The sequence below is a fragment of the Drosophila miranda genome, chromosome 2 (assembly GCF_003369915.1).
Source record: "Drosophila miranda strain MSH22 chromosome 2, D.miranda_PacBio2.1, whole genome shotgun sequence".
NCBI lineage: Eukaryota > Metazoa > Arthropoda > Insecta > Diptera > Drosophilidae > Drosophila > Drosophila miranda.
Genome location: NC_046675.1, coordinates 5,896,477 through 5,909,894, shown reverse-complemented (window position 1 = coordinate 5,909,894; position 13,418 = coordinate 5,896,477). Strand labels below are relative to the sequence as shown.

General features: G+C 39.3%; 1 protein-coding gene across 4 annotated transcripts in view; it reads left to right on the top strand.

Annotated features, from left to right (window-relative positions):
* Positions 1–10,510, top strand: part of LOC108154001 — a 30,473-nt gene extending 19,963 nt beyond the window's left edge. For 2 of the 4 annotated variants that reach the window (XM_033388489.1, XM_033388487.1), the window contains exons 5-15: positions 4,940–5,062; positions 5,165–5,302; positions 5,468–5,611; positions 5,670–5,758; positions 5,863–5,990; positions 6,103–6,222; positions 6,299–6,444; positions 6,514–6,688; positions 6,749–7,071; positions 7,131–7,328; positions 7,393–10,510. In XM_033388489.1, the coding sequence (XP_033244380.1) occupies positions 4,940–5,062; positions 5,165–5,302; positions 5,468–5,611; positions 5,670–5,758; positions 5,863–5,990; positions 6,103–6,222; positions 6,299–6,444; positions 6,514–6,688; positions 6,749–7,071; positions 7,131–7,328; positions 7,393–7,496 (1,688 nt within the window). In that variant the 3' untranslated portion in view covers positions 7,497–10,510. The remainder of the gene's footprint in view (positions 1–4,939; positions 5,063–5,164; positions 5,303–5,467; positions 5,612–5,669; positions 5,759–5,862; positions 5,991–6,102; positions 6,223–6,298; positions 6,445–6,513; positions 6,689–6,748; positions 7,072–7,130; positions 7,329–7,392) is intronic. The other 2 variants (XM_033388490.1, XM_033388488.1) reach the window with 1 other exon arrangement.
* The last annotated feature ends 2,908 nt before the right edge of the window (positions 10,511–13,418 follow it).

Genomic DNA, 13,418 nt, shown 5'->3' with positions numbered 1-13,418 from the left:
GCAACCCCTGCGTGAGTCGGTACAGTTTTCGAAGCGTACGTACATATATATGATATATACAAAATGTATATATAAAAACGTATTTACCTAGGGACACCCAACACAGAACAGAACAGAACAGAACAGACTTCGAGTCGGATTCGCATACGATTTCCATTCCAATTCCGATTCCGATTCCAGGAACAGTGGCGTCAGCGGCGCCCGGGGTGTCAGCCAATTTCGAGTGTTTTCCCTGGCACTGGCACTGGCACGGCCTATCTTCGGTGTTACCAATTGTTGTTTTTGTGTTGACCGTGTTGGGTGTACCTACATAAATATGCGAGTATATGTATATTTTCACATTGCCATTTTCATTTCAATTCATTTCATTTATTTATGCAATATTTTATGTGTGCTCATTCATTTTTTGCTCGTTCTCGTTGTTGTCGTTGCCGTTCTCGGTCTCGTTCCCATTCCTCGCTCTCGTTTGTTCTATTAATTTGTTGTCGCTCCGTTGTTTCTGGTCCTATTCGATTCCGTCCCGTCCTATTCTGTTCCATTTATTTGGTTGTTTTCCGCTCTACCCAGGCTCCATTGTCAATTTGGTTGATACACTATTATATATATTTATGCAAGTATCTAGATATATGTATGTATATGTATATGCATATAAAAGTCGTGCCATAAACCCCATTCGTCTTAATTTGTATGCCTTGTTTTGTTACGGTTAGGTTCCTGGGGTTTTGTTGATACTTATTTATTATTTTTATGCTCTGCTCACTTATCTGCTCTGCCATTGTTCCGCCACCGCCACCCCCACGTGCCCCTGTGTCCCTTTGCGTGTCTGTGGCCCCGGCACCCGGCACCCGGCCCTTGCCCGACTTATTGGGGAGTGTAGAGAGGAGCATAAACCACATTTTATTGGGCTGCTACTAGTACTCGTAGAATCGGCGCATCAATTCCTCGTATAGGCAGAATACTTATAGAGCAATGTCAGGCAATCAGAATTATTGATAGCAGAACTAAACTCGATTAAGAAGAACTACATATGTTACATGGGAGCACGAGTACGTGGGAGTAGTACTCGTACAATGACAAGAACACACAACGCTGTAAATAATGGTCTCCTTCCATATATTCTCTTGTACAGATATTTAATTGTGTTTGTTTGTTTGTTGGTACATACATACTTACATACATATTTACTACCGATTGATTTGATTTTGAGTTTACTTTTGAGATACTGTTCGTTGTCACCGATTGAGACGCTTTGATTTTGTTTTTTGATATATTATAATATAACTCTTTGTATTTGTACATGATTATGATTATTAATGTTTATATTAATCCACTGCTAACAAAAAATCATCATCAACTTTGTACAGTAAAACCATGAGCGAGCGAAGAAAAAAAAAACGAAACAAAAACAAAACCAAAAAAAAAAAACAACACTCGATCTTCGGCTCCCGACGAAGCTGAAAGTAGGATTTCCAAGATTGGTAGCCGTGCATGAATAATATGTACATAAATACACTTGTAATATATCCCATATCCATATCGATAAGTTTTCCCATTATTTTTTTTCACTCGAAACTTTCAAACTTGAAAAATCCATTGTGATCCGAGCGAACGGTTTGTAAATCCTTATTATTGTATGATAATGTTTTTTGCGGAATAATTCTTTGCATTTCCTTTTCCTAATCAGATCAAGTCTGCCAGCTCTTGGAAATCGTATTGTACAACCCCAATGCCCATTCCATTTCGAAGAATGCCTTTCAAATTTCGTTTAACGGTTTGTTAAGTTTCCTTCAGTTGTCCGCCCTACCCCCACCCCCCAACTGCACCCCAACATCCACCCAGACCTCAACCTCCAGATCCTGCCACCATTTCCCCGCTTTTGTTTTCTGTTTTCGCATCAAAAAAAAAAAAAAGGTTGAAATAAAAACAGGAAAATTAATTTGTTTTTGTAGAGCCTATGAAAGCGAATTCGAGACACATTTTGTATAGAAAGCAATGCGCTCATTACTTTTACTTACTCTCTGTCACACTTTGTTTTTCTAATTCAATTTCGTGAATATCAAGATATCAACAAAAAGAAAGGATTTCAGCTAAATTTTGTGCTCCAAATGAGAAAACCGAAAAAACAAAAAGAAAACACAATGGAAAATAAAAGTAAAAGAAATTATATATATATTTACCCAAAAATATATATTGTACACATCTTTGTATATGATGATGAAATGTTGGGATGGGCTGCCCGGTGACCGCTAGTATAATTGTCTCATTTATCAATTACTTATTGTACTTTCTTCTTACTACATTCTACCTAACCTAACAACCTACTACTACTTTACTTTACTACTACCCTACTACTACTACTACTTACTACTATTCGTACTACTACTATTTGCTCTATGGGTTCCGATCCGTTCCCGATTCTGTGTTGTTGTTTCTTTTTCTGTGTGTCCGTGTTTGTGTCTTTTAGTTTTTGTTCGTTTGCTTTTTTTATTTAATTTTTTTTTTTTTTTGTGTGTTCCTTTTGGTTCTTCCCTCCATTCCGTTCCGTTCATTTAGTTAAATGTGTGTAATTTTAATTAATGTAATTTTAACATGAAACTCAACAATTTCTGCTCTCTCGGTTACTCATAAGTTATTGTACAATTGTGTCGTTTGTTCGTTCGTTCGTTCGTTGGTTCCTTCCTTCGGTGTGCTCCTTCCTTCTACTTTCTACTACTATAGTACTATAGTACTTGTACTTGTATTCGTATTCGTATTCGTACTAGCTGTGTGTGTCTCTCATTTTTCATTCCGTTCGTTCTAAGTGTCTAAGTGTTGTGTGTGTGTGATTGTGTTCGGGGCTGTACTGTACCCGGCTATCTATCGGTCCGACCGTACACATCCAGAGAATACCAAAAACCCAAAAAAAAAAAGAAAAGAAAAATCCACTGCAAAGTAATATAATTTGTTTAATTTGTTCTCCTTTTCTGTGCTTTTTTTTCGTGTCTGTGATGTCGTTTTTTGCCTTGTCATGATATACTATTATATATGCCACAAACGCTTCTCCGTAGTACTCTCATACACACACACATACCATGACCCCGTCCCACACACCTTTGTTTCCTCTGATACTCGGTATGCTTTGTATAACTCATAAAGTGTAGCTGCTACTTAATTACAATCATTACTCAAAAACGCCACACACTTACCCGTACACACACGGACAGTACAGAGTCCTGGCGTATCCTGGCTTTTACACCACACTACATGCTACATACATAATTGGTACTTTTTCATAATTTGTTTCTCACTCTTCTGTTTGTGGTTTTTTGCTCTGCGTGTGCCTGTTTTTTTTTTGTTTTTCATTTGATTTGAGTTTTTAACTGAAACTGTTCGATTTAATACTACAAAAACAAAAAGCCAAGTACAAAAACTGTTTGTTGTGTGCCTTTTTAGCTGTAAAGATTTTCTGTAATGTTGAGAACCCTGCCTGTATGTGTTCTATGTACATATATATCGTACATTATATATCCGTTTCGAAACGGATTTTAGTTACAATTACTTTTAAAACAACTCTACTACCTACCAGTATATATAAAAAAAAGAATGAACAAAAAAAAAAGCGAAAAGAAAAAAAGAGAGGACCCTTTACCAAAAGAAAAAAAAACATATACATATATATGTGTCGCGTTTGCCATAAAACCCAGAAACCCGACTACTCAATTTATTCATCATGAGTAAATGTTTGTTATTATTTTTTAGTTGATTCAAAATGTTATGCTTGCTCTAGCAACAAATACCTTATACCTTTATACCTTATGTATGGGGCCCTGCCAGGCCCTAACATTATTTTACTACCTTTGCTACCTTTACCTACCTGTTACCTGTTATTTATTGCCTAAAAACCCCCCATTCCCCCATGCTTTTGGTCTCACTTCTGCCCGGAGGAGAGCCAGAAGCACCAGAAGACGAACCAAGTGTGTGTTTTTGCTTTCGGTTCATTTTTAAACGTGTGTTGTGCCTTTCAGTTGAATTTACAAATACATACATACAAAAAAAAAAAAAAATAGTTGGGGGCTCTGCAACTGCAACTGCAACTGCAGTCAGTCCCACAGCCCAGCTCGAGGAAGTGCTGAAAATGAAAAACTCTTGTCTTTAAGTTATTTCTGTGAACGTCACAAGTCTTTGCTTTGGTTTGGTTTGGTTTGGTTTGTTCTTCCTTACTGGTTCCCCACTTTGTTTGGTTCGTTTGTGTTTTTCTGGAACTTACATACTTATGTATCTTGTACTTACCGCTGCTTTTTATACATTTCCACAGAAATTGTTGTTGTTTCTGCCTACTGCCTCCTGTGTGCCGCACTTGAAGCTGGAGTTGGGAATCGGAATGGAGGGTGTGTGTGTGGAGATGGGTGTGGGTATGGGGCCATGACCGCAACATGCCCGACTCTCTCGTCACTCTCGCCACTTGCGACATTTCTGCTGATTTAAGGCTTCATTTCGAGCAATCTTCTCCCCGGACCATCAGCTTCGGCGGCCACTTAATTAAACAAATTTCTGTGCAATTTAAATGGCATGCTTGGGCCATGGATGGCCCTGGAACACCACAGATTCCCAGCCAGCTTCCAGTGCGGCACTCAACAAACGAAATAAAAACATAAAAATATTTCAAAATAAATCTTTTACAATTCCTTAGCCCTTTGTAGATTTGATTTCCTTTAACCCTGTCCTTTCTTTAATGTGTTGCTATTACTTACTACAATTTACAACTTACATACTCTGCTCCCACTAATCCTTTACTACTTTCTACTGCTAAAACTAATACTAATACTGCTACTACTACTACCACTACTACTACTACTACCGCTATTTGTATACTATCTATCTTTGTGTGTTCTGTGTCTACGACAACATCATTTGCGATTTGCATTAATTGAATTTTTATTTGTGCTTTTAAAATAATCATGTCCCCCAGACTTTTGCAAGGGCCGTGAGACTTTACAGAATCTCTGCGACCAAATACCGGGCGATGCCCTGCTATACTCCCTCTTCCGGGAGAGCGCCGAGCCGGTCAAGTGTCCGCTCAAGGGTGAGTACTTGCAGAAGCAAACGATGTACATCCCAATGGGTCTGGGTCTGGGCCTGGGTCATTTCAAGAGTCGTCTTTCTTCCTACTCCTTGTCGCCGGCAGGACCCTTCATATTCACATACAACCGGGGCCATGGGGAGTGCAAGTCGCCAGTGTCCAACATTGAGAGCTGCACGGAGGAGAGTCGCCTCCTGCTGAGCTTCCAGGCCTGTCCCGATGTCCTGGGGACCGAGAGTACAGGTGAGTCTTTCTGGTCATGACAATGACTCATCGCTACTTTCTGGAACTGAAGATGAACATCCTTCCTTCCTTCCTTCCTGCCTTTCTTTCTTCCATTCTTCCATTCTGCCCTCTGTTCTGTGTTCCGTGTTCCGTTCCATTGCCCGCCTGCTTGTGATACTGCAGTTGAGGAACTGACGTGTCTGGCGACCTGGAAGGATGGCAACTCACGCTATTTGGTTGGCCTGGTCTCGCACCATCATGCCATCTCGAACGAGGAACGATATCGCTGCTTTGTCTATGAGAAAATCTCCGCGCTGATGGCTAATGGTAAGCTGCCTTCCGGCAAACAGGATGAACTTTGTTTGAGCTTTAAAACCCTTTCCAGGCGGTCCCAGCATGCTCAGCTCAAAGGATGCCGAGTATAAGCTGGCACAATCCGGCGACGCCACTTGCAATGGCTTAGACAGTGCCGAGGTAAGCATTTTCCCCAACACTAACACAGACACAGACACAAACCATTTTCACTTACCTGCAAATGCCACACTGCCACATCCTCTGCTCTAACCCTCTCCGCGCAGGTTGGCTCCCGCATCATGTCCCTGCGAAAACCGCCGGTGGCGGAGCGCTGTGACTTCCCAGCCTGGTTCAAGGGTCCCCGTCACTGGCATGCACTTATGGGCTATGCCGTCTACAATTATCACCCCAAGTGAGTTCCGCCAAAGGCCTGCGGCCAAGTTGTCACCCAAACCAAACCGAATCAAACGGACCTCTGAACTGTTTCCATTTCCATTCCCGTTTACGCTTACGTTTCTTTTCAGTGATGGGTCCGTGCACATTATTAAGCCCAACGGCTATATGGAGACACGTGCGCTCTGCGAGCAGATAAATAAACAGACCTCAACCGAAATGATGGCCGTGGTGCATTACACGACCGGGTGGTAAGTGGCCCAAATTGAAAATACTGCCAAGAGGCTAACCAACACGTTCCTGCAATTTCAATGTTTCGCCCCACAGTCAATCAGGATTCATGTGCATGATGTTCTACCGCCGGGACACGCACGTCATTGAAATACAGACGGGCAAGCCGGCCGTTCGCCTGGAGGATGCCTGTGCACCGGATCACTTTGATATTAATAAGATGGCCTACATTACCTTGCTGGGTAAGAGAGATGCACTCTCTGCAAGCCTACTGCAGCCGTATTCAACGCCCTCTGTATCTTTCCCTGTAGCAAGCAATCCGGAACCGGCGATTTGCCCAATGGAGGGACTGTACAACCTGCGCGGCGCCATCGGGCCGCCGTATTTGGCCACGCGCCACAAGCGCAATCACAACGGCAAATCGCACCTGGGACACGGACATCATCACCACGAGAGTGCAGACGCGGGAACTTTTGGTCATAAAGGGTAAGCTGACTCCGTGGTTGCTGCTGCTGGCAGTTTTACAGCTCGATTTTTTGATTGCAGACACAGCACGCTCAGCTTTCGGAATGCCGAACACATGGAGCGTGGCTCATGGCATGCCAATACTCGCGGTCTTCCAGTACGCAGTCGACGCAGTGCGCCCCAGGATCTGCAGCAGCAGCAGCAGCAGCAGCAGCAGCAGCAGGCGCTAGTACTGGGCAACGTGAATAGCAACGATACGAGTGTGGGATTTGTGGCCACGCGGAATCGGCGCGATGTCCCGGGCTGTGTGCCTAACTACAATGCCCAACGGCAGCTTTGGGTAGGATGCAGTAAACCCAACTCGATCGACGTTAGTCCGCTGTGCAGTGTGGAGGGTGAAGAGGGTATGCGCAAATAGAGTTTAAAGTCCGGATTTGGCCTTATTTAGGATTTGCCATTTCAGAGTACTCATGTCACGGCTCCTGGAGCGAGAATAGTACGTTCTTCATCATAGCACGCCACAAGGGCAGCAAGCACGGCGTCTGTCTGACCTATCGGCCAACGGAGGGCACCTCAGCCAAGCTGGTTGTAGGCGATGCCTGCTACCGAGGCACACAGAAGCCACCCGATCACCATTTGGTGGCCAATCTGTCAGTCTTTGGTATGTCCTACATTCGCTACAGACTGTAGCATCCTTAGTAAAACTCTGCTTTCCTAATCCACAGGCAAATGCGGCGAAACGGGCTCGAGTGCAGGTGACGCTCAGCTGGGCAACTGGCTCCTGCTGCTGACAATGGCCACGCTCCAATGGCTCTACCTGCGCAGCTGAGTTGCAAGCGGTGGCAAACAACAAACTGCACCACAATTCTAAATAAGCACATAAGCATTACAGGCCACAGCGCTGTGTATGCATTTACTAAAACCCCAAAACCAAATCCCATTATGATCGACATTTATACAAGACACATTTAAGACTTATTGTATATTTCATGTAGTATGTGTAAGGCGTAATCGAACCACTCCCAGACTCCAGACTGGTTTGGCTGTAAATAATGTATTGTTTTTATTTTTCTTTACTGATGAACACACACTTTTGTTTAGTTCTAAGTGCTTAAAATAAACAAGAATTCGATATAGTAAGGGGCACACATACCCACAATATGAAAATTGAAAATGGTTTGCAATAAAGCCTTAGATCAGCGCTATTTGTATTAGGGCTAGTAGAACGCGTCTATTACTAAGAGTAGCGCAAGGTTCATATATGTAACTATTAATGCAAGTATGTATGTAGCAAATGCTATTTATTTATTGTACGATTATCCACTAAGCAGAGCAAAGACACAGCAACGAGAAGGAGAACACGAAACAAACCATAGAAATGACATCAGACAGTAGAACTAAACGAATACAAGCTAAAAGCTTCTTCGTTCTGTTTTCTTTTTAGCCATCTCGTAGTTTGTTTTGTGGCACATACATATTTTTATATATAATTTCCGAAATGTTTCCTACAACAAAGTACATACATACATACATACAAATCACAGGACGAATGCAACATTTTAAACTATATACAAGAATTATGAGATGCATTCAAAGGAAGTCCGAAAACCATTTTCGCGAAATGTACAAAACCAGAAGAGATGGGATGTTGGCTCATTCGAGATAGGTGTTGTGCTGCCGTTGTGGCAGTGGCATACAGGCAGGCAGGCATGTAAATGCACACACATATACAATATATTTTTATGTACAAATGAAGCAAAATCGTACATACATACCATACGAGTATATATAATGATGAATAACGTTTTGCATAGGATCGCATTGGTTTCATAACATAATTAATACCTTGCAAAGTACGCATATATTGATATTGTATGATTCATTATAATAGTACTATACATATAATCGGGAGTACATAGGAGTACATACATAGGCGATTAAGAACTGTGAGGAATTCGAGCAACTTTGATAAGTAGAGGCACACCACTTTCATAATCAATCAACTAACTTCGTAAGACACAAAACAAAACAAAACAAAACTGACAACTCTACCAAACAGAACAAAGACAGACAAGTGAATCAGCAGCTAGGGATGCTAAAATAATTAGAGTGTTTAAGACAATTAAGCGGTGATATAGGTCTAGAATAAACAACTGTGTAAATCTCTTATGAAAGCACAAGAACAGAACAGAGCAGAGCAGAACAGAACAGAACAGATGCATGCAGCAGTAATGGAAACAACAGCTACTAAAGCGGACGAGTGGTGGAGGAGAATTAATGATGATGATGAACTGTATCCAAAGGATTTCAAAAACTAGCATTTTTTCTTTTCCATTAGCAGTACATGAGCGCATGAATTTGCCCAATATCCGAAACCTAAGCGAACGAGTAAACGCGTAAACAATTAACGAGTAAGAAGAGAACGTAAGCAGAGCAGAGGAGAGACCCTTCAAGGCAACTAGTCAAAATTTACGAAGCGTAACTTTGAGTTCCATGTAAATAGCGAATGTTATGCGAATTGAGAATTGAGCAACGGTACGCGGTGTACGAGTATGTATACATATGTATGTATGTAACTAAATGCTAGTTAGCTAAAAGGATTGTGGCAAGAGATCAGAAACACTTGGTAGACAGCGACAACGACCCAGCCCTGGCGCTAGGACAGGCACAGCGGGCGGGCGTACAGAACATAAGAGTTACTTTCTAAGAACTATGTATACATTCAACAAACATCTATATAAAATTACGAAAATAACATTGTAAACTCGAGCAGCAGAGCAGACACAAAGTGGGAAAATACTAGAGAACACGAAGAAAAAAAATCATGACCGGAACCGGCAATGGCAGCAGCATCCAGTCAACTCCTTATAGAGATATAGATGGCCAGACAAATCAGACATCGTAATGTACAAAATGTACAATGATCGGCCGGAGTGCACGGCAGTAGTTAGCAGCGCAGCAGCTGAGCCCGAGCAGCGGACTATTGAATATTTTTTGAGTGTACCTCTCTTTAAATAGGCATTTCAATTTGTTGTCAGCTTTTAAAAAGTAAATACGAGCATATTAAATAATATTGAATGCATTTTAAACAAGTAAAAACAGAAACCACATAAATCAAGCGGAACATTGAGTAATCCTTCAAGTCGAAGTACAGTTTTAACGCCCATCCTCCTGTCTCCATCAGCCAGCACACGAATTCCAGCTGGTTGGCGCTTTACTGGTTTATTTTGCAATTGTTAAGCTGAAACACTTTACCATCCCGACGCCCAGCTTCCCAATGTAAGATCCAGATCCAATTCCAGCTCCAGCCTTAGTTGTTTTCTTGTGTCATTGTCAGAACTTTAACGTGTTAATAATGTTCCAAACGGTCTCCACAAATGTATTCGAATGTTTCTAAAAACTGCTAAATATAAAAAAAAACGAAGCAAAACATAACAAAGGCGAAAAAACATAACATGCAGCATATTTTTGTAAATAGTTGAAGCAACGCTTGAATTTTTATCCAGTTTTGTGTATGGCTACTGCAGTCGATCGACGTGTGTATGGGGGGGGGCGACCAGGAGCAGCCCCAGCTGGGGCGTGGCAGCCCCACCTGAGTGTGAACGCTAAGCATTAGATATAAGTGATTTTTATATTCAAAGCGATTTTATAAATCATTTTAATTGTCTATTTTAACGAGTGCAGCGAGCAGAAAACGATATGCAAATATGCCGTCGATTTAGTTCATGTGTGTGAAAAAAAACTTAATGCAATTTTCGTCAATAATTGAATGTTTTGAGTACTATGTTCTTACCTTGTTTGGGTTTGTTTTTTAAGCTAATACGAATACAAATACAAACTAATTAAAAATATACTTCAATTGTGTTTTTTTCTTTGGTTGAACTCCAAACGAAATATATATGTAGTTACTTTGTCTAACATTTTTAAAGGGATATTTTAATGGATATACTTTTAGCTCATATGTTGTAAAATATGCTCTGGATGCTGCTGATGGCTTAAAATTTTCGAATTTTCGCCTTTCGAATTAATCTTCATGAAACATAATTAAAGTTACGATTTTATCCGCATTTCCGATGACTTCACCAACGATAGATTGTTTGTAAGGACAGCTCCTCCTTCGACCTCTATTTCGTTTCTATTTGTCCGGAAAAATATATTTATTACAACATCTTTCCTATTTTATTTCGAGTTCTGGATAAATGTGTACCATTGGATTGCTGTTCGCTGTTCAAGATCCTCGATCCTCGGCTGATCCTCAAATGATTAGAAATTTGTGCTACAAACCTTTAGCATACGTATTTTCTGTTACTTGTTAAATAATCTTTCTCAACACAAGCTGTTAGTTACAATTCACATAATACATTTTATTAGTTTCGTTACAATTTTTTTAATAAAATATATTGACTGCTCCAGGTTCCAGGATCCTTCACATGGTAGGGCGTTGTCTAGCTCCTGTCATCTCTTCGCTGTCATCTCTCGTCAATCATTGTAGTGAGGGTGGCATCTTCGTGGTTTTGTGTTTATTGAAATTTTTTTCTCTTTGTTCATAATTTGGTGGGTGAGGTTATTTGGGTGGTATGTTTCCATACAAAAAGGGGTTTTGGAGATAAGTGCAGAGATCAAAATGCATCCATAACCTCACCCGAAGCTCGGATGCTTTTATTTTAATTACAATATGGACGGGGGCTTGGGGGATTGAAATGAAAAATTACCTTTTATGCAACAAAAAAGGTTGAAACATAAAAACTGCATGACAAAATTCCGTAAAGGTGTCAAATAGCAAAAGTCAGTATAATCGATAATTTTGGTTTGAATTTGAATAATGCACGCATTAAAACAAATTAAATTAGTAAGAAATGGACATTATCAACACATAATATCGATTAAACAAAAATTCGATAGCACATCAACATGCAGTCGAAATTAAATTTATGATTCAGGGAATTATCTTAATGTTGGTTGATTTTAACTATTTAAAATGCGATTCGACAATGTGGTAAGACGAATTCCACATTTATTTACATTAAGTAGAACACTGAAAGAACTGAGTATTAACTAAGCCAATAAGGGAAGTACGATGCTAAAGCGTGAAACGATAGGACTAAAAGTTTCGATTTTAATGTGTTAATTATCCCTTTGATAAATCTAGGTACTTCATGTGCTGTTAGTTGCGATTTTATGATTTAATAAGAATAGTCCAGATTGGTCCGGATTGATATTGTAGTTATGCATGTTTCGAAAGTCTTTCATTAATTATGTGCATTGAATAATATCTTTATGTTTCTTGTTATATGGTATTGGTATTTTGTGGGATACATAAATATTACGTAGATAAAAAATATAATATGACAAATATTTGATCTGAATTCCAATTACCGTTTATGAAGTTCTGCAGTGAATACGTGTAGTACTATTTGATTGGTCCAAATACTATATATATATTTTTGAAAATATAAATATTTACATTAAGCCATTTGAAAGATGCTATAGTACTATAAGATGTACATATGTGTGTTCGAGAAACATTTTGTTCGAAGCCCTGGTAAAAGCGACTAGAAAGGGAGTAAAACTTTCAATCTAATGTGTACCAATTAAGGCATTTCAATCCGAGCAGGCAGCAATGTTAAGTATTTTTGAATATAAATTGTAATACAAGAAAAATATGCAGAGCAGATACTTGTACATAGGCTAGATATTTAAAGAAGTGTTCGCCTTCACCTTTCGTTTAAATAATAGGAGCAAAAAATTATAATATGTCAGTAAAATAAAGTGTTATTGGTTTTGTGCATCGTGTAGCTCTTTTGGTAAAGCTTTTCGCATTGCATAGTACCTGTTGGGTCAGTGAATAATCTAAATTTTGCTGTTCTATTACATAAATATGTACATACAAATACAAATATCTTCCATTTATGGACATTTGAAATAATTTTTGAAAATGCTTGATAGTTCTATGTAGATTCAACATTGTAAGCTTGTTACCACTTAGAAAATATTATTTTCAATGCGTGCTATAAGAAAACTAAATCATTTACATCGGATTACATTTAACATGTAGTCTCTTGTTGGTTTCGTATAAGGTAAACAACAGAAAAACAATAGAAACCATATGAACTTTGCACTGCAATGCAACACGAATGGTATTTAATGCAATTTACATATCATAATCATTTTACAATATATTCTGCATGCAATACATACAATACGTACATATGGGATTGGAAGTTACTGTTTTGGTAATGTAATTGTACTCGAACAAATGCGTTAACTACCAAAGCAATGCTGTTCGTGTAAGGCATCCTAACGTATTCGCACAATCTTTGCAAATACAGGTACCCAAATTTCCCCTTCATTCCAAATTATTCCAGAAAGAATTTACGAATATTCCATACATTGTTATAATCTTTGATATTTCATATCTCAGAGCAGTTCAGTTAAAACTTATAGCCTAACCTATTTCGTTATGCTGAAGATTTTTAGTTGACAGACGACACATTCACAACATGTTTGTTTGATGGTTGTTTAAGTTTTGTCTAAGTTTGAGTGGTCTATTTTGGTTAAAATATTATACATATGATAAATAGTAAAAAATACGAAGAACATTTCCTAAAGACCAAGTGCAGTTCCGATAGATTAGTAGGTAAATAATTTGAGTTAATAAACAGAATTTCAAATCAGAAGATTGTCAAAATTATATTGATAAAGCATTATGTCTCTATAATGGAATAAAGCTAATAAAGTAGGTTGGCGAAAT